Here is a 21658-nt window from a genome sequence, read left to right on the forward strand (position 1 = left end):
TATCATGACAGGAGATGAAGTGCAGCTGATTCACAACGCGTCTCTGTCATGTGGGAGGTCGCCTAGTGGAAGTCCAAACTTTCTGACAACAATACAAATATCTTATCGTTGATCCAGTGCCAACTTTGTTACATCGGTTTTAAAGAGTGACAAAACAGTGATCCGAAGGGGTCTCTCTTTCTTTGTTTGACCTCTAACATCTTCAACCCGTGATAATGACCCTAATTAAGTCATAACTCTTATACTGGGAGCTCAAAGCTGTATTCATTAAAATTGTCATTTTTTATATAAATGACATTGTTTGATGAGTAAAACAGACATAAAAGAAAAGCCATTTAGAAAGAAAAGTTGAGACAGAAAGGGAAATAGAGAGAGAATGGTGGGATAATTATTGTTCATAAAAGAGACCAGAGGAGCTTAGCATGTGGTGAAAGGCTCCTGTTAAACACACATACTGCCTCGTTGTATCTTCCTGTTTAAGTGACAGCAACTCTCTCAACAAGCAAGAGCAGCACAAATCTATCAACACAGACACAACAAAATGTTGGTTCTGTACTAATGAAGAAGGAATTTCTTCTGTCTGGAAAATACTCCTATCTGGGAACCAGGAGGTATGCAACTTGCAAAGCATATTATAAACGCCTGCTTTATGCTAATGCTACTACCTCTGTGTCATAGCTCAAACTCATAGCAGAGACAAATTAACAATGGGTGTGAACATAAACAGTCACAGACAGATCACCTGCAAAAAGTGGATCTCAAATAAAGGCATAACAAATATTTGTGAAAAAAATGTCCCCAACCCTGTGTGTCAGAATGGCGTCAATTTGTTGCAACAAAAGCATCTGCTTTTTGATTTGTCTATTTCTTGGACTAACAATATGCCAAGCCTAAATATGAAGCCGTGAAATGAATCACGGATTTCCATAACATAATATCAAATTTTTGGATATTTTTATTCTAAGGAACACAACTCAACTGAAGAAAAACTTAACAAAGTTCAAACAGAGACAGAATTGACCTCGAGTCAGACTCTGACAGTCCCCAAAAAAGCAGACCTACAAAATATATAATTGGACTGATTTAATTATACATGCCTGTATATAAATCTGATTTATTTGTTTTGCAAAGTGCCTTAAGATGGCATCTGTTGTAAACTGGTACTACATAAAAGCCTGAATAGAATTTTATTGAGTCTAGACAGACGTTAATATATAACATAGTCAAAAATAGAATGACTAATTAAAGACTATTTATACTAATAAAACATAAAGTTAATAACTCTACACTAAAAATCATAATCTAATTAACTAGTCAAATCTGGAATGTAATATACAAAACTTTAATATATATATTCCTAAATATATCTTGTTCTTGTGAAACTACTATTGCTTATAGCCTAACATACACATCCCTTTTATACCCCTTTTTTATGTTGTAAGAAGGATTGCTTGAAATGTCAGATATGTTTGTGGCCTTGCTCACAGTTTGGTTTGGCTTCATCAATCTTTCCTTCACCTTGATTCACCTACTAACTGTGATCTACACACACATTGTGGAGGTAAAAGAATCTACACTTAACTCTGTCTTTGCTCGCTGAGGAGCACCCCCAGGTAAAAATAGCACAGAAAAGACAGCATGTTTGGGCACAATCCACATGTTTAATTACTGTAAAGGTCCTGAGGAATCATCATTGACTTTGATACCATACTTATGCTCATAGCGGTTAACCACAGTGCTGTGAAACAGAGATGTCAATGTGATGCGAAAATATTCTCTGCCCTAATCATGGCCGGCTGAGTCGTATGGTGCCTTTAAAAGGCAAACAAAAACAAATATGAAACACTATAAAATACATGCAGCAGCTATGAAAGATTTTTGCGGCAGGTTCCCGTGACAACAGGCCACTTAAATCTCTGCACACTACCCTGTCTGTAAACCACACCTATACTAATTACCTCATAAGACCTGCACCCTGATACACACTTAGTGCAGTTGTTTTCTCTGCAAAACTTGATTGAACTTGAACCATAATTGGCCAATCCTGGGTGAGTCATTCAGACACATAACAGCCCTGAGCTGAGTCCACATCGTCCTGTTCCCACCCCACCGTGTCAGTCATCCCTTAGCATGACAAAACTCACAAAGAGGGAAGGGTCACGGGTTCATTCTCTAACTCCCACGGGCCCCATTGTGGCATTTCAGTGTTCCACTGGGCTGAATTGGTCCTGACCCCACAGATCATCCAAGGCGGTATGTCACCTGAATACACAACTGTTGTGCCTGTCAGTGGTAATGCCTTGGACCTAATGAATCACCATTACTTCTAGGAAAAACACTGAATGTTTTTTTTTTTTTTTTGGTAGAAGCTACCAAAGTGTAGGATTTGTTTTTGGTTTTTTTTGTTTTGTTTTTTTTACATACAGAAGAAAACAAACTTCCACCTGTATACCCTTTCATAGAGGTGGATAAAAAGATTAACTTTAAATTATGTGGCTGGCTTGTAAAGAAAGCATTATACAAAACACACGGCTGCTTCGTGTATCCAACCATACAGAGATAAACTTCCTACCTCCACAGGCAGCAGCGTCATTGTGAGTCACATACACAAATACAAGACGACTAAAGAAGGACCTGCCCAATAAAGCGTCATGTTTCACCACTTGGTGTTGTTTTTTTTTCCAAAAATGTTGCTAAGCATGTTCACATCATGTCTATTGTCTTCAGAGGAATAAGAGGCATGAGCTGTGTCTGTGTACAAAAAGCTGATATGTGATTATTTTTATTCTTGAAATAAACTTAATGTTGTTTTCATTATTTTTGCATTCTATTTTATTTTGCTGACACTACAACAAATTAGAGAAGTTTTTTTTCCTTATGTGTTTCTGCTTGTTCTCTTTTTTTTTTTTTTTTAAAAAAGCCTAGTCTCTGCTTTCTGTTCCTTTTTAAGCATTCATATTAATGAATGAATGCTTATGAAGGCTTGATCAAACATGCAAGCGCACCTCAGTGCAGATTGACAAGAAAATTATCATTCAAATTCCTGTAAAAAATATTTAACCCATAGCATAAATAGATTCCTTTGACACAGAGTGAAGTATTTCAAGTATTTATGTCAGTTAATCTTCAATATTATGGCTCAGAGCTAATAAAATTAATCTTTGTGAAGATAGGATAATACATGCGACCAGTTAAAATTTTATGTATATGACAGAAATAGTATATTATGACAATTGTATGGCATAAAATCATGGGGAGGATTGTAAAACACAAAAGGTCAAGAAGCTTCTTGTCCACAGAGGAAAGTAGAGAGGAAAAAAAGTTGCACAAGTAATATGAATAACCACAGCGATGAGAGGATGTTTCCAGGACATGGGCAGCAACTCATAAGACACATCAGTGTCTTGTCTGGTTTGCCTGGACTGCTGGGCCAAAATCCTCTTTTTGAGATGAAAGTCTGGTTTTTATTTCAGGCAGGGCGCCTGCTGGTGTCCAGTTTGTTTCCTCAAATCAAAAGTCACCAGAATGTCTACCAAACACTGTCAGGGAACATAACACTTCACTTTTCTGCCAAGTTTCACAGAGATGCTGAATTCCTGTTCTAGTGGGGAATTGGGATCCCCAACACTGCCTGAAGTACCTACTTTAATGGCAATGGTATCACAGAGAGCAACAGGTCAGGAAACTCACCTGAAATGAGTTTGCTGAACAAATTAGTAGGAAAATGAGACACAAGAGATAACAATGCAGACAAACTGGAGGCCACAATGAAAAAAACATGGGGTTCCTTAACCCATCAACAGAGGTGCAGGCCTATCACCTCCACGCAACGCTCCATTGATGTAGTAATTTAAGCAAAAGAAACTTTGACCAAAGATTGAGTGCCAATATTGTACAGTAAAGGGGCATGCATTGCAGTAGGCAAACATTTCTTTGTTCAAGATCAGTTATTTATTGGTCTTGTGCAATCTTCACATTTTCTGAAATAGTGAATTTTGATTCTCTTTAAATGTGTTGCAATGAATTAATAGAAATACTTTTTTTTTTAAAATATATCTCTCTGTATGACATGAATTAGTTTCATTTTTTTAACTACCGAAATAGGTTATGCTTTCTTCATAATATCCAAATTAATGGACATGCGCCATTAATTGTCGAATTTCTATGGGATATTTTGTCTCTTACCTTCACCAGGAAAGGGGGCTGGACTTGTAGAGCTGTTCTCACTCTCTGTGCGTGAACTTGGTGCTGGCAGGTCAGGGTTTTCATTATCAGGTTGCTCTGCGGAGGTGGTAGTGGCACTCCTCTCCTCATCCATGGGCGTGGGCCTGCTGTTCAGGGAGGAGGTGAATGAGCCTGAAGCAACAATACCGTATGAACAAATGGGTTACATGACCTCTTTGAATCAAAAATCAAAAATGCAACATCTGAACATGACGTCAGTATGAGCAATGGCCACGAAGATGGATATGCAATCAGCTCTTTTGAAATAAGTAACCAGCTGTAATGTTTTCATCTTTCTGCCATTCATCTTAAGGCATACAGTCTGACGTCTGCTGCAAACGCTCACAGGGCATGTTTTCTTGCCAGGTAATTTCCTCAGTTTTAATATATTTTCATAACTTTTTTCAGTTGATCTAAACAAATTTGTATTCATTCTAATCAAATTGTACCAAATCTATCGAATAAACATTAGCTGGAAGATGGCAGCAATGCACAACCACAACTTGCCCAAAAATAACTCTCTGAAACCCTTGAAGGCATAAGGAAACACGATGACACTACATGTTCTGACAGTAAATAGTTTTTGGCTGCATATGAGAGGAATTCTATAGATATTTCAAAATAGTCTGCAACAATTGAAAAGTAAATCTAGTGTAGTAAAACTACTGAACACTGAGACAAACCCATTTATTTAAAAACCTTTTTACAAGTATGACGTAACTGCAGAAGTCTTTCAAGAAGACCCAAGTAGGTTTTCAGTGAATATTATAGAGTTTAGTGCTCAAAATACATTTTTCAGTATTACACAACATTGTATATTACCTCAAAAGAATATATATTTTGAATACACAAAATACTTCAATTTCTGTTATGAGGTTACTACATATACTAAATTTTACAAATAAAATAAGGATATCATTTCCTTCCTGCTGTGCTGAATAAAATGTTCTAAAGAAATGTCCATTAAAATATGCTAATAAAAATATATAGTAGCTTCACATTAAACTCATTAACTTTCACATTAACTTTAATGAATGAGTTTTGTTTACAGTTGTCCGATTTAGTTTTAAATCTAAGAATTTTGGATTCTGAACTGGATGATGACATCTAGTTTATATTCTGTAAAAGGTTGAGACTAATATAAATAATATTAGTCTATTAGTTTAACTCATAAACCTTTCACTTTCTAGTCCAATCGGTGGCGGAGAATCATATAGCAATTTGTTAGCTGTTAATAACAAAGAGGTGCAACCACTGCAATTAACTTGACTAACAAATTAGTAAATTAGCAAAACACCTAAGTACCCTATCAATTTACCTTGCGGATACATTAAAACAAGAGAACTTTCAGTGTTCCGCTTAAAGATACATTTCGCCTGGTTCCTCGTAAATGTGTTTTGTTCGCCAGTTTTTGCAGGCCTCGGGCAAAATACGAGACAGCTCTGTAGTTCTGCCTCACGTGCAGCCAAGGAACGGGCTCGCGCCCCACCAGTCAAATCAGCTCAGCTGGGCAGCTGTTTGCGCGCTCCCGTGGCAACAACGCTGCACTCACTGCCCTACGAAAAGTTTTGACAATACACAGCGAAGTTCAGGGAAATAAACGTTCAAAAAGAAGACATTCATTAGAGCCACGTTCGCAAATATACGGCCACAAAAGCCCGCGACAGGCTTGGCCATAAACTTCTGAAATAGCGAAACGTTTGTAAAAGTTAAGGCGAAAAAGAAAAATCTTCGTACGACGTGCCAAATTTAAACACGTTCCGTGAGAAGCTGCAAGCGCGTTAAACTATTATATTCGGGGAAAATGTAGCCTACAGGGCCTACAGTCTCAAAATGTGGCAGATATTTTGTTTACCTTGATTGCATGTCTGTGCTCTGATTAAAAGCGAGTGTCTGCATGCTGAGGCCGAACTCAGCTTTAGTTTTTCTTACTTTTATCTTCACAAAAGCACGAGGGGGGGAAAAAACACAGCCTTACCTTCTCACTGTCTGCGACACTTAAGCAACCAAAATGTTTATTTATTGGTCTAATTCATCTCATCTCCTTCGCTGGACCTCGAGCTCCGCTGGAGTCCTCTTTCTCTCCAAACTTGGGTTTCTTCGCGGTGTCAGAAACTCTTCTCGGTTCATACAGGTGATATAAGCACCAAAACACAGAGCATTTTCTTCAGCACAGATAGTCTTCTCTCCGCCTCCAAAGCGCCTGGCTTCGGCTCGCCCCGTCCTCCAGCAAACCAGATGTGGGGAAGTTTGACTCCGCAGAAACCTTTGTTTTCAGGTTTGCTCGACCACTGCTGAGAAAGTCCAGCTCCTCCTGGAGAAAATAGCTAAGCTAATTATAACCTCAAGCCGAGGTGTGTATCCTCTTTTCTGTTATTTCGCCCCTCTCACACCCACTGTGTCAGCCTTTGACTTGTGCTGCTGCTGTTGCTGCTGCTGCTCCTGCTTTTGGACAGGAAACTACAGTCAGCAGTGATTGTGCTTCCTCCAGGCAATAAAGTAGTTGGGTTGAACTGTACTGTCATATAATTACTCCTTTAACACGAACCAGACAGAGCACTAACACAGACAAGCTTTCATTACAAATTTGAAGTCCAGAAGCCGCATGTTTTGTCATTAATAATGAACAGTTTAGTCTCCAGTAGTAATGCTGTCAACAATGTATAAGCGTTTATTATCAGCATAGTAAACATTCTTACATTCTTACGCCATAGAAAATATTCTAACACACATACAAGAAAATTATCATGATCTCCTTTTTTTTGTCTGAGATAAATTGTACAAATGTTATCCGCTGTAATTTAAATGTTTATTATGGGAATGCTGCTGTTTTTTGTTTTTCATACCCTTATGTTCTGCCAAAAATAGTTTCACTTTAAAAGCAAACAGTAGGCAACCGCTTTTTTTTGTTTTGTTTTGTTTTGTTTTTTAAAACAGCATTGAACATGTTGGAGCAGGCGTCCATCAACAGAAAAAAAGTCAATATTTCTTAGAAATAATAACAATGATAAAAGAAAACAGTCATCACAAACTTGCTTGTGATAACAAGCCCAGGTAAAGATGTATAAAAATACTTAAAATGCATTCAGCTTTGACTGCAGCAGCATAATCCATTCCTGAGAAATGTCAACAAAAAAAATGCATCCTGCTTTAATACTTATTAAATAAACACCATGTTCAAAATATTGATATCCCTTTAAAATGCACCTAATTGAAGATTTTATCTTGTCACGCACTTTACTGTTGTAAGCAAATCAGTTTCTTGGAACTTTTATATGGTGATCCATCACTTTCAGTTTCCCTCCTACATACTTGACATGAAACGGTCATTTCTTTTGGTCACTGGCCACTAAACTGGAGCACTCATATTGCTACAAGGGGAAGTGATCATGGTGGTAAAACAGATCTTTAAAGCTTACTCGGGCATGCAGCGAAGAGCGGCATCTTGGGATCACCAAGTCTCCGTGGCAAACATTAGATGCTTTCTCACTTTTATGTTCAACCGCTGTCTCATTTCTTTTGTTGTTCTGTTGTCAGCAACATAGACATGGTCAAGCCTGCTTAACTCTACTGAGACTTTAACTGGAATAATGTGCTTTGTTCAGATTAGACTAACCTTGGTTTGTCTAGCAACAGACACAAGGGTTTGAGATGAAACAAAAGACAAATTCATGTATTGCCCACTCTTCATTATGGTGAATCTGTGGTGCTGTGGGCCTGCTCCTTAGCCAGAGGTAGTGGAGACCAAAACGTGCATGGCATCACAAGCAATAGGAAATGCCAGGACATTTTAATATGTCTTTTTTTTTTAAGCTAAGCACAGAGAAAACTGTTCAAAGATAAACTTCCTTTCTGTTTCTCAATCCACCCTTTTTTTTAGGGGTGATTCAGGGGAGACTCAACTGAGAAACAGCAAGATGCTAGAAGGGCTGAACTGAGTCCTGCTCTCCTTCCTAAAGGTCTTCTGACCGGACTGCGTGAAAACTCATGCTCAGACAGTAAAGATGCCCGAAATGTCCACACACAGAGAAAGCAAGGAGGACACAAGAAGAAACTTTATTGTGAGTAAAAGTGTAAAGCAAAACTTGACACGCATCCTCAAGCCTCTACAAAAGGCTACTTAACAATTCGGTCTGTTTGTCTGTGCTTTTAAGAAGTACAAGATCTAGTGGTGAGAAAACGAGCATGAGAAAGAGCGTGTGCAGAGAGACTTGAGGGTAAAATGTGGTTCCAATCATTCACAAAGATGCTTTTGTTCTGCAGCTGGGCCCCGCTGCTCTGACTGTCTGTGTCTCTCTTCTCGACAATCCTGCCACACAACGACGCCTTCTTGTGTGGCAGGAAATGCCGGTGTGAGGATTTGCTTGGTGAAGAATACATGGGCTTACCTGTCAGACACTTAACAGCTGTCAGTGTGTTAAATATTTAGAAATAAAAAAAATAATAATAAAAAAAATGACACAACCACCATAAACCCAGTACAGATCAGATCAGATTTTATTCAGGATATTGTTAACACTATCACTTTTTCTTGCAGAGTCTCCAGCTTTTCCAAACGGTGTTTTTATTGCACAGATTTCACCCAGTTGCACAAGCTCTGATCAAAGCCATTAATGTTCAGTCGCCTGATGTCATCGTGCTGTCAGGGGCTGTGAGTGCACTTACAATTACGGTGAAAAGAAAAGTACACCCCCTTTTGCATTCTAAATGTTGGTGTGTACTTAGATTTCCACACACTTTTCACTGGAATGGGTGCTGTGCTTTGAGACTAGAGTCCAGCAATGTTAGAGTCTGTAAAGATCAGATCCTTTATAGTTATTCATACCACTGCAAATTAGCCAAGTCTGTGGGAAAAGTTTCCTAATTACACTGATAAATCGGGAACAGCTGTTTTCACCAACTCAACAGGTGAAAACTGAAGCTCTGTGCTATTGGTTAGTGGCAAGCCATAGCTAAAACAAACAAACAAACAAACAAAAAAAGGTGCAGTGAGCACATTGTATACTCACTACTCAGGGGGGGGGGTTAAAAGGGCATTTCTCAGTGTCTTTAAGTTCCTGTGGTCAGAATGCAAATATTATTACAAAGAAACAGGACGTTCCGTGTTTTAGGACTCACCACAATATTCTATTACTGTTTCCAATGTTAGTATTATATTCAAATTGTATGTGGCACACCACTACAAAGCAATGTACAATTGAGAATTGAAAGAAAAAAAATGTTATGGATAAAAATCTAAAGGAAAGATTAGCCTACAGGCTGCCTAAACTATTATATTGTTGATCTGGCTGCATATTTGTCTTTACTGACCTGCTGGGAGGTAAACTACTGTCCCAAATCATTTGCAAACTAACTGCTCTAAATGTGGCTCTCATCATTTTCTCGTCGTTGCTGACCAGCTTTTCTGACGGAAGATGTTTGTTCTGATATATTAGATTATATTTGTTCACTGATATTGTCTAACAAATCTACGAGGCCTTAAAATAACACACAGGTGGATCCAGTCAGGTGACTTCTGGAGGAAATTATTTGCATTGGAATCAGAGTAAAAGGAGGCTGAATATAAGTGCCTGACACACATTTTGATTTACATTTAGAAAAAAATCCACATCTAATCTATAAGTTTCTCCTTCCTGGTGATCAGGAAGGAGAACATGACAATTTGTGACTCTAACTTGGCAAAATGGTCATAATATGTTTTCAATGCACTGTGTGTACATTTACTCATAGATACTAACATAATCATATTTATTTATTGAAATGTACCTGCATACAAGCATTTTGGACCAAAGCTGCATTTGCATGATCCATACAAAAGACATCAAAGAGCATGTTTTAATTTTTCCGGTTTTTTTGAAAAGACGTCGTTGCAAAGTGTAAGCTAATGTATTCTTATTAAATTTGTGTAAAAAGACTTAAGCCATAGGGTGAGTCAGTTATTATTTTGAGTTTACAAAATAAACTTAAAATAATACATCGCAGGTTTAGACAGAAAATGAGTCATAAAGTACATTTAAACCAACAGTAACTTTGACTGTCTTCAGTTCTTGCGTACATCTTCGGTAGGATCCCAAAGTAGTAACTAAATGGACTATTGCTGCCACTTGATATATTCATCCAACCTCAATTACTATCATATTATCTTATGAATCCACAGTTGTTTCTCTACATGTCAAAAGTGCCTCCAAATGCCTAGTTTTTCCTCACTGCTGACACTGGCAAAATAAAAAAATCCAAATGCTCAGTTGGGCACACATATGTGAAACCAAACTGAGACTAATATATGAAGGTTTGGATAAAAAAAAATATAAAAAAAAACAAAAAAGAAGAAGAAAAAAACGGTGGAGTAAGTAGATCCATGCAGATGTGCATGCAGACAGCGGCAGATACACAAATCTGTTGTGTTGTTTTCGGTGAGTCAGTGCACTGTTTGGAGGGTGGCCCACCGCTTGAACCACAAACACGGAGGCAAAGAAGGGGAGAGGGACGACAAAGTGAGCGCACCAGCGAGAGACAGAGGGAGATGTGAGCATGGCTCCCAGTGAATTTACTTTATGACTCATAGGGTCTGCCTGGACCTCAGTGCTCTGCATGCTGTTGGGACTTGCAGCCGTTCACACCCTCTGCTCACACCCGATCACACAAACATGCATATTGATTTAGCATGGCGAGTTCATACACAAGGGCAGAGGCGTGCAGATCTACTTTCCCACAAACAAATCTGCAGACATCCGGACCTGCTGCTCACTCTATCCCGATGAGCGCTAAGAAAACCGCTCGGGCCCAAACGCCTCATCTCCAAGCCAAAAATAACCTCTTTGTCTGTTGCTCTGCACCTCGGCTCACCTTGCACAACTACGTTGTGCTACTTTTCTGCACAGTATTCATCTTGTGCAAATGTGCCTGAAAATGTACATATGTGTGACGGTGCCTGCATGCTTGCAGCTATATAATAGGCTTAGGAACAAGGGGTTGGGGAGGGGGAGACTCTACCAAAACCAAATGTCACAGGGATTTAAATGTCGGGAATGAGATTCTTCCCAGTGGAATTACAGCGAAGTTCACTAACAGCACAAGATTAAACAAAGTTTCAGCTTTCAAAAAGGAAAAAAAAAATTAAACATTCAAGAGACTTTTTCTCCCTGAAGCAACACATCCACGAAGCATTGCAGAGGTTTAAAGACAAGCTGTAGGGCATGCAGCACACCTGCACAAGAGGTAAGGAGGTAGAAGGAAACATAAGCAACTGGAACCTTCTCGTTCACCTGCACGCATAAAACTATGTTGGCTCTACAGAATGCTCATGTACCTGTTTTCACATTTTCCCACATTGTACAAGTAGCTCACTTAATCCTGGGTCTGTACTCTCTGGCCCTCCCTGTTGGCCGAATCATGACAGTGGAGTCCAGGAATGTTTGTTGCTGGGTTTATGTTTGTTGGATGCTGCTTGTGTTTTCTGGGTTGTTTACTCCTCCTGGTGGCCACTCACTGTATCACAGCACACTGACCCCGTAATATGCCCCCGCTGATTAAGCAGAACTGGCACAAGTATCGTCTTAAATCTAAAAGCTGGGGATCTGTGCTAAAACACCAACATGGCTAGACCCTTTTAAAAAATAATTTATTTATCACATAGCTTTTGAATTTAAGTCCTTATTTTGCAAGAAGTGACTCGAGTCTGATGCCACAAAAGTTAATGTCTGGACATTTTCGATCCATTTGCCGCTCTATTTAGAAGTAACGCAAATTGCATAGTGAACAATGAAACTTTGTAAGTATAGTTTATTTTCTTTCAGCTGTAGCTGTGCCTACTCTTTACAGGCCAACTCACAAGTTTGCCATTACAGTCATATTAATTGTGGGCTTTTACGCATTTGTTATTTTTTGAAAAGTGTACTGATTACACAACCTACAACCTGCTGTATTTTCTTTTTCTTCCAAAGCAGAAATACAAAATCATTGCAGATTTTCTCGAATCCACACAGGTTCAAAATTATATACTCATAAAATGACTTCTTCCCAGAGGACTTCAATATTTCACCACTCTTTCAGTCTGAGCTGTATACACCTATTCTTTTAGTTTTAACGCATCTGGGAAAGAAACATCTTTTCCATTATTAGGGTGTATGTATTTATTTGAGCTTGTATGTTTGTGATTCTGTGTGCATTAACAAAATGCACAATGAATTGTCCAACATATGCCTGTTTTAAAAACAACTGAATCATTAAAGGCAAAAATACAAGTAAGATGTTCGCAGTAGGTTGCATCTTCACAATATGTTGTGTTACTTTATAAAGGTATAGATATAGATAACTTCAAACTAGAACTAAAACCGTGAGAGCAACAAGAGGAGGAATGAAGACGCAGCCTAGGACAGTGTAATAAGTATTTTATTGCATTTTATAATGCCATTGTCAATAATTAGTACAGATTACATGCAACTAGACCTACTGTACAGTTTTTTATTGTCTGCATGGACAGACACAAGAAGATTCAGGTTACAAATACACAGATATATGTGTGTGTGTTTTTATACAGCATGAAGGAAAGGGCAGTGACTGGCATTACATGGCTACCCCGGGGGGAGGAGGGTCAGAGGGCCGGGCTCGTCATCTGTCTGTCTAAAGCAACCGCCCTGGTCCCTGTTTCCGCCTCTTCCTCGGGTCACTCTTTCAAACAAGTAACATAACAAAAACCAAAGGAATAAAGAGAGGTAAACAGGTAAACTCAACTAAGAATCAATAAAGAGAGTCACTGCTGTAAATGTACACACATTCCTAAGGTTTAACCAGAGGATCGTTAAAGTGGTAGTTCCATCAAAATCTGGCTGTCTATATAATAATACCATCAGGCAAAAGCTCCGCTTTGAGAGTCCCTTTCCCCTCCCATAATGCCTCAGAACTGTCCAATCACTCATCAGGATTTGCTCTCGCTAGGTCCTCTGAGTCAGACGCAAGCCAAAGGGACGTAGACTGCTCCCCACAACACGGTTACACGAATGGATGAGGGGGGAAACTGCTGTAGGTGAGGGTGGTAAGTGGCGTAGATGGAGAGTTTTGGAAGTAGCTCTGGTTTTTTTTTTGTTTGTTTGTTTTTTTTCTTTTTCTTTTTTTGGTTGGTTAAAAGTTGTGACATTGGTTTTGGTTGCAGTTTGGTTACAGTTCAGGAGTTTGGACTAAAGCAATGTTGGCTCACAATGCCTTTGGTAGTCAGAGCTGCATCTCAAAGAGCCACTCCACATTTTGGTTTTGAGATTAAGCAAAAGGAGGAGTATCAAAAACAACAACAACAAATAATAATAATAATAATAATAATATCAATGCAACAGTGTCAGTCATTAATCTGTCTCTGTTGAACTTGGAAATAAAGTTTGCAGCGAGTCGCCACCTGTTTGGTTTCTGACTCGGCCCCTTGGCGCCTGCAGATGATTGACAGCTCTGCGGGTCGGAGTTCGGCACAGGAATGACGGAGGGGGGGGGGTCACAGGCTTAGAGGGAGGTGTCACAGGGAGCAAGGACACGCATTGGCACCTGAAAGGACCAACAGCAACACTTTTCTATGGCTCCACAGTTTTTTTGTGTGTTAAAGCAAGAGAGGGGCTACATATTCTTTCATTTTTTTCCTCTTTCTCTTTTTCTTTTCAGAGGTTTTGGTCCTGTCTTTGAGAAAAAAAAGTCCATCTGAGGTATCAATACACAATGAAGAACCTTTTTAGTTTGTTTTCCTTTTGTTTTTTTTTCCTTAAAAATGCATAAATGCAATACAGAGACAAAAAAGTATCAAAATAGATCTAGCTAAGATAAATATACAAACAGGTGTTTCCTAAACCACTGATCTAAATTCAATTCTTTTCTTTTTTTTTTTTTTGATAATACACTTTAAAAAAAAATGCGTTCCAGACGTTTTATGAAGAACTGAAAAATGGAAACAACAACAACAAAAAAAAAAAGTTTAAACCGAGATACCTGCAGCACTTAATGTGATAAATACATATATTCAGCATTAGCGGTACAGTATAGAAATCCAGGTTGAAAGCTTTACAACAGTTCAACAGGTGCAGAAAAAAAAGGAAAAAAAAAAGGCAAAGGAGAAGCATGGGAGAGACGAACCAAGCATTAATATACAAGAATGCATCATGTTATGCCAAGCTAACAAAAAGCAGTGTTGCACGGCTGACCTGTGAACAATCTACAGCTTTACAAAACAGCTTCGTTTACAGGTGTACCTTAAAGCACGACTTGGGAATCGTCTACGTTCTGGATGCAAGGAGTTCCTCCTGGTTTGGATCTGGCTGTTAGTGGTGACGTTTAGAGATTCAATGACCTCTTGAGTGTTGAGCAGCTCTTAGGATATCTGGATGTTTTTGAGCCTTTGTTTGAGCCAGTTTTGGTGCGCACCTGTGTGTGCGTGCGTTAGTGTGTGTTGTTTTGTAGCCCATTACCACCTGTGACAATGAGAGGAAGCCGCTAACAACCAGCGTATCAGGAGATATTCAACTAAGAAGCTTTTCCTTTATAAACCTCAGTGATAAATCGGGTGTGGAGAAGAAAATAACGCAGTTGGCAAGCACTTCTCAACGCTTTTTGAGATGCAGCGAGTGCTTCAGATATGGTTAACGGAGAGGTAGTCATTCTTAACTATATAAAAAGTGAAACAGCATTACTTTTTTTTTTAGATGGGACGATGGGAAAGGGAGTCACCGGCTATTGTTGATTTCCTTTGTGTATGGAGCTGCACAATTATCAAACTGCAGTTGTTATCACGATCACAACAGATGCTATGTTTGCTAGGCTATAACATTTCCCGTGGCATGCATTCAAACACTCTGCTTATTAATGAGCTTTAATCAGCTGGCTGAACTTTCATCGTTTTCAATGACCACAATCGGTAAGAGTGACTGGAACATTGTGACGGTGGAAAAGGAAAAAGAATAGCAAGGGAAAACGTGTTTCAGTTGCAATTAACGTCGCCATCACAATATTCAACAACAATATCACAACCGGATGTCTCCTAATATCAGGCAACCCTTTTTGTAAAGTATGTGTAACAACAGTTTTGGCATTCTTAGTATTATCGTTGAGGAAGAGTAAAGAGCAAGTGTTAAAGAGAGTTCAGATTCCCACTGGCTATCTGTCGAACAGTTTTGAAAAGGAGGTAGTAATATTTTTTGGTTATTTTATCTCTTTTCAACATCTCTGCCTGCCAGGTATGTGTTTTGCACTCAGTCTCTTTTGCAACAGGAAACAGTCCTGTTTTAAACTCAAAGTCATTGGAAATATTATTTTGAAAAAAAACAAAACAAAACAAAAAAAAAAAAACATCTTAAGTTCAGTTCAAAAATAAAATACCCCGAAAATCACCGAAGACAATAACTGTATCCCTTGGTTGTTTCCACTTTACATTAAATGTTCCCTCTTTGCAACACATATTCAGAATAGTTTCTCTTTGTCCAAAGATGTGACTTTTTGAAGCCTGACACAGTACACTTCCTCCTCTTGTGGAGGAGGTTCCTGTTGAGAGAGGTTTTTTTTTTTTTGTCTTTTCTCGATTGCATACCTTCTGATATTTAAAACAAAACTCAGAGAAAGTCTTTTGTTTGGGTCTGCTCAAACGTCGTAGTAGTACTGAAACTTAAAATGGGTCAGAATAGAGGCAGGGTTTCGTCTATAAGTGCTTTTTACTTTCTCCTCTCTGCATTGTGTCTTTCAGAGGAACTGTGCAAGGTTCGTTTTTAATTCATATTTGGCCTCATACCTAATTGAAGTAATTCTGAAAATGTACCTAAAATCCCAGCTTGCTTTGCACACTTTGGTTTCTGGAATGAAGAGCACTGTAAGTCTAAGAGTTTTAGGACAACACTCGTGTGAATGTCATTACAGGAACGAAAAATGCCATGGTTACTTGGCTTTTGGCCCGTTTTCTGAAGGAAAAAAAAATAAAAATAAAAAAACAAGGGCAAAATAAAGGACAGGGTTTTTGGTTTTCTACTTATTTCTTTGGTTACCTGTAACAAAAAATAAAACGGGAACATGATAAGAAGATATTAGATTAAAAATAAATGCTTAAATTTGGTATGTAACTGTAGAGAAAAGTTACGCTTCGATGCCTACAAGAAACAATAATAATAATAATAATAATAAAAAAAAATAAAAAATCTAGCGTGCTATTTTCTTGAACACAAACGCACACAGTGAATCGCAGATAACTTCTACACAGTAACAATTACAACCATAGAGCTTTGAATTGAGGCTGAGCAGAGTTGCCACATTTGGTGTCCCACAGAAGGAATATCTCCCCTTTACTTCTTCTTAATCAATTTGGACACAGCTCTGGGCAGAACCTTTGTGGGATGAGGTATTCTCTGACTGCAGTAATATATATATTTATATATATATTTATGTTTTTTTTAAAGCATTACAGACACATCTTAAGTAAATACACAACTTAAAAAAAAGAAGAAAAAACAGAAAAGATTGAGTTAAAATAAAAGCAAAGTTTGGCGGTTAACGGTAACTTTTAAGTGCTATTTCCAATTTTCTCTCCTGCTTCATTTGGGATACAAAGGCTGTTGAGGGGCAGGACAGTTGGGACAATACTGTGTTTCTTTCTTTTTTTCTTTAAATGGTGACTCATTATTTTGCCAATACATATTTGGAATGGCGTGAACAACCAGAGCAAATCAAACAACTTAGAAAAATGAAAAACAAAAACAAAAAAAACAAAACAAACAAACAGACGTACATCCTTAGAAGAGCAGAAATCCACAATGGGAATATTGATCATCAAACGTAAACAATAAAAAGTAAAAAGGAAATGACAAAAGCTACCACACATCTTTCTTTTTTCTTATTTCTCAAAATCACAGACAGTTTTTTTTCTTCTTTTTTTTTAGTCACAAAGTTTCTGTAGACACTTCCTCCCTCCTCTCTCGCTGCTTCCCGTCATTTCTTCTTCCTCTCCAAAGTGTTCCATGCTCATCTGCATACAGAGGACAAAAGAAGAAGAAGAAGAAGAAGAAGAAGAGGAGCACCTATTCCTGCAGTCTTCGGGGTGGGAGGGCAGGGGAATGGCGTGGGCTGTAGTAATGTTCGGAAAAACGTCTTCTTTTCTTTAATGTAGAAGTAAATAATAGTAAAAAAACAAACAAACAAACAAAACAAAACGTCCCTTAGTGACCGTCGCACTGGTGTTTTGAGGCCTAGACAGAGAGCAGGGCCATGCCGTCGTTCTTCTTCTTCTCTCTCCCTCATCTCAAAGGCCATTGGTTTTGTCTCAATCAAATCAAAGTGTATGAAAAAGCAAGTATCTGACTCCAACGGGGGGAAGAAGAGGCGTCCTGCCCCCAGCGACCTCTCCAAATCTATATACACATGATCCTATGTGTTTGTGTACGTCTTGTTCTTTCCAAACACACATCAGTGTTTCTTCTCAACTGAGACCACAGAGAGAAAAGCACCTATGCCAGGTGGTGGTATGAGGAGAGAGAGCGTGTGTCAATGCCTCTTGGGATCTTTTTTATTTTTTTGTCCACCCGCCTCCCCCCTTCCACGCCCTCTGAGACATGTTCTTTTGTTGTTGTTGTTTTTTTTCCCGCCGAGACGTGGGACATGGTTTGACAGGTAAACAAGTATGCGTGTGTACGTGTGTGAGCGTGCGTGCGTGCGTGCACAGGTTTTGCGAGAGTGTGTATGAGTAAAGTGGTGTTACACCTCTGAGCCAAGTGTTGTAAAAGCAACACCCGGAGGTAAAGCAGTGCTCCACAGTCAGGTTTTTGCGACTGAAAGTATACAAAAGTCATCTAAACCCTGTTTTTTTTTTCTTTTGTTGTTGTTGTTTTTTGTTTTTTTTGAGTTCCTCAATGTCATTCTCTGTTGTTCAAACTTTCTTTAAAACAAACTTAAAAAATAAAAACATTCTCTTTTTTTCCCCACTCCCTCTCTTTTCTCTTAAGTGTACGGATGCCGTTTCTCCTCTTCATGCTGATGAGAGGGCCGTAGGACTGATCTGAGAGAAGTCCCGGCCCGTTGATCCATTGGTCAGGCGCGTCCTACTCCAGCTCCTCGGTGGGAAGATCTTCCTCCAGATCGCGTTCGTCGCTTGGCAGTGGCAGGCTGTGTGTGACGCCGGCCAGGAGGGATACTGGTCGGCTGTCCTCTTCCACCTCAGTCGGCTCCTCCTTCACGTGAACCGGGTGGCTGCGCGGCGGAGAACAGAGCCGTCAGTGAGGTGATGCGATGCAAAACACTTCGTACAGCTTCAAAATCACTGGTAGTTCATTTGTGCTGTACCCAGTTTATCAAAGGGCGCTTTACGGAAAACATCAACATGTCTAAAGTAAATTCATTTGCAGTGCTTTTACAAAAGTAACATCTGTTGCACTTTTAACCTTTGTTGTTGGGTTAGAATCACAAAGTTGAGTTGCATTTCGTTGGGTTTTATGTGAGGAAGAAAAATGATGGATAAAATCCTCTGATTTTATGATGACGTGGTAGTATTAGTTTTAACGTATGCTTGCATGCAATCCACCAGTTTCCTTTAAGGCATGTCTTAAACTTCTCCTGGTCTGTCTGCTGTGTTCCTCGGTCTTCATGATGCTCTTTGCTCACACATGTTCACTGAATTTTTTTTTTTTAGAACTATCAGGATAAAGGAAGATGGATACATATAAGATAACACACCTATCTGGTCAGTTTTACTTTTTAAACTCATTTTTATTTTTTATATTTGGTTTATTTGCGATGCGCTACTTTTCCAAGTACATTAGCAAAGTACTCTGTATACTTTGCACTTATATTGTGTTTCATTGCAATCAGTGTTGAGTTCAAACTCACATACACATATCTCATTTTCAACTCATTCATTCATTTTCTATTCAGTGCATTTAAATTGAGTTAAATCAATTCAGAAGATTTGGAATTGCCAAAAACAAAAAAAAGCATGTGATGACAAGACTTCAAATTTCCCATTTTAAATGTGAACCTCAGAGGAATAATCATTTACACCTCTATTTTTATTTTTAGATTGTTTTATCCATTTTTTTTTTTCTTGCTCAAATGTTTTTCTAATCACCTTAAGGTGACACTCCAACCCCACCTTTTCCACGTGCACAAGTCACGCCATGATTGACAGATGCTAAACCGGCTGTCGTAACTCATGAATGAATGAAAACTTTTCCGTGCATCCCTGAAAAATTGCGACACAAAGTCATGCCCTGTGATGTGCGTGTACGCGTCTGCTCTGGTTCATACCTGTACTGCTGAGGGCTGAGCGTGGGGCTGCAGCTGCCGTTGCTGTTGACCTGCTCCACGGTGGAGCTGACATCGTCGTGGCCCACGTGCAGCATGTTGAGGCTGGCTGCAGACGGAGGGGTCACCAGAGGGGAGCTGTTCAGCAGGGACAAACTGCTCTCTGCCAGAGCCGCCTGCACACACAGACAGACAGATTTAAGTCGTGCTTGATTGAACCATAAGTTTAACAGACAGAAATGCATCTAAAGCCTAACTTAACTGAATAATGAAAGTCACAAGGAATGCAAAAGTGTTTCATTTTTAGAAATCGTCCACAATCAGAGCTCATTTTTATCTAAAGGCCACGGCGAACGTCATTTCAAACCACTAGGGGGCACTTATATACAGTACTTCCAGCTGAAAGAGTTGTTCCCGTAGGTCCCTGTCAAGAAGTGAGTGTGTGTGTGTGTGTGTGTGTGTGTGTGTGTGTGTGTGTGCGCGCGCGCGATCACACAAAAGTCTCAACAGGAATGCTACGAGAAACGGAGCCACAACCTCAGCTTAGACGCAAACATAAGTGCAACATCTGTGTCTGCAGAAGGCAACAACAACAGAGCCAACAAGAGCAGCTTTGGTCCTCATTCTGCAGACTCGCATCCAGACGCTGGATCAGACAGGTTGGACGCCGGCTGAGAGGCTCACACCACCTCCCCTTCTCATGCAGAAAAGGGAAAAAAAAAAAAAAGAAAGACAAAAGGAATTCTCACTGGCTCAGAGGTGGGTTTTCTGGGGCAGGCAATAATTTTATGCAGTAACCTTAATTGACAACTACTTGACGCTATAAATCATCCCAGTCTCTAAAGTGCATTCGGTGCCTACACCAAGGTGAGGTGATCGAGATGTGTGTGCCGGTTGGAGGTTGGGAGCGTTGCGAGATGGGGCAAGAGAATGGAAAGCTGATGTGGGGGTGGAGGCAGCCGACCTGAGCGGAGTTAGGGAATCGGCTAATTATAAGAGGGAATTGATGTTGGTGTCCTTGATTCAGAGTTTTTATACATTTATCACATCAAAGTTCCTGTGAATTTGTCAAACATTCTGGATATGAGCGTAGAAAACCTTTTCCTTACTGGGTTTGGTCATCTGTACGTAAAAAAAAAAAAAAAAAAAAAATCATCAAGCAAGACAACGCTCAAATTCTGGTTCCGAAGAGTGATAAAGGGATTTTGAGTGGAAGACCATCACAAAGTAGCGAAGGAGGAGCAAAAGTTTGTGGTATGAATATTGTTGAACAGCACTATAAGAGGGCTCAAAAGTGATACATTTACCTGTGGGGTCTATGTCAGTAGTGCAAAAACCAAAACAATGAGTATGAAAAAATCCACATTGGTCTCTGATGAAAAGGTAAAAGCTATTTAAATCGATGTGAAATGCCCATAGTTTTCAGGAAGCTTAATTTTTCATGTTCTGGATATTAGAAAAAGGACTAAAGTGTGGAGACCTAAATCTTTTTTACACACCAAGTATTTTTTCATACCTATGAAGACTTTGAAAAACAATAAAAGTTAATATCTTAATTTTTAAGACCGCCGTCAGACATTCCGAGAATGTTGATTATTAACTAAAGGAAAAGAGCCACAAGTGAATGCAAAGCGTTACCTGGTAGCTAGCGTTTAGGGATCCGAAACCCAGGCCTGAAATCATGTTTTTCACCAGAGTGGGACTTCTGCACAGAGCCAGAGACAGAAAAGGGCGGGGGAGAAAGGGGGAACGACGTTAAAGCACAGATTGTGCACACATGTGAAAAGATGTCACCTCAATCAAACACTGTGACAAACCTCCAAAATCCTCCACAGACAGAAACATTGGCGGAGTGTAAACAGCTGCTCGAAACAGACATGTGAAAGTGTCTGATATCTGGCGTGCAGGTGTGTGTGTGTGTGTGTGCGTAATTATCCCCGATGGTTGCGGGGAACATCTGTTTACACACGCTAACAAGGTTTTTCTCCCTCCTTGCATCTCACGCCGGTGCTTACAAATGGTGTCGACAAACAAGAAGAAAAAAGAAAAAAAAAAAAACACGTACGGCGCACGCACATCACAAAGCCAGAAGCCTCCTTGCCTCACTTTTGCTCTAGGTAATTTGTGAGTTGGCTTCTGGGTAACATTAGCAGCTCTATTTTAGGCAATCATGGTGCCAACACCCATA

The 21658-nt window shown here is 39.4% G+C and overlaps 2 protein-coding genes across 5 annotated transcripts in view; both read right to left on the minus strand.

The window, feature by feature from the left end:
• The window catches only part of mdfi (MyoD family inhibitor), a 28203-nt gene extending 21462 nt beyond the window's left edge, over positions 1-6741 (minus strand). The window contains exons 1-2 of one of the 2 annotated variants that reach the window (XM_015013656.2): positions 6203-6741; positions 4186-4331 (exon numbers count right to left, since the gene is read on the minus strand). In XM_015013656.2, coding sequence (XP_014869142.1) covers positions 4186-4318 — 133 coding nt within the window. In that variant the 5' untranslated portion in view covers positions 4319-4331; positions 6203-6741. Of the gene's footprint in view, positions 1-4185; positions 4357-6202 lie in introns of both variants that reach the window. The other variant, XM_015013647.2, reaches the window with a different exon arrangement.
• Positions 6742-12597: 5856 nt separating this feature from the next.
• foxp4 (forkhead box P4) overlaps positions 12598-21658 on the minus strand; it is a 111170-nt gene continuing 102109 nt past the window's right edge. For all 3 annotated transcript variants that reach the window (XM_015013617.2, XM_015013626.2, XM_015013607.2), the window contains 3 exons: positions 21109-21175; positions 19474-19646; positions 12598-18420 (listed from right to left, as the gene is read on the minus strand). In XM_015013617.2, coding sequence (XP_014869103.2) covers positions 18273-18420; positions 19474-19646; positions 21109-21175 — 388 coding nt within the window. In that variant the 3' untranslated portion in view covers positions 12598-18272. The remainder of the gene's footprint in view (positions 18421-19473; positions 19647-21108; positions 21176-21658) is intronic.

Source organism: Poecilia mexicana, unplaced genomic scaffold (assembly GCF_051168715.1).
Source record: "Poecilia mexicana isolate PSO_F unplaced genomic scaffold, ASM5116871v1 scaffold_5, whole genome shotgun sequence".
Lineage (NCBI taxonomy): Eukaryota > Metazoa > Chordata > Actinopteri > Cyprinodontiformes > Poeciliidae > Poecilia > Poecilia mexicana.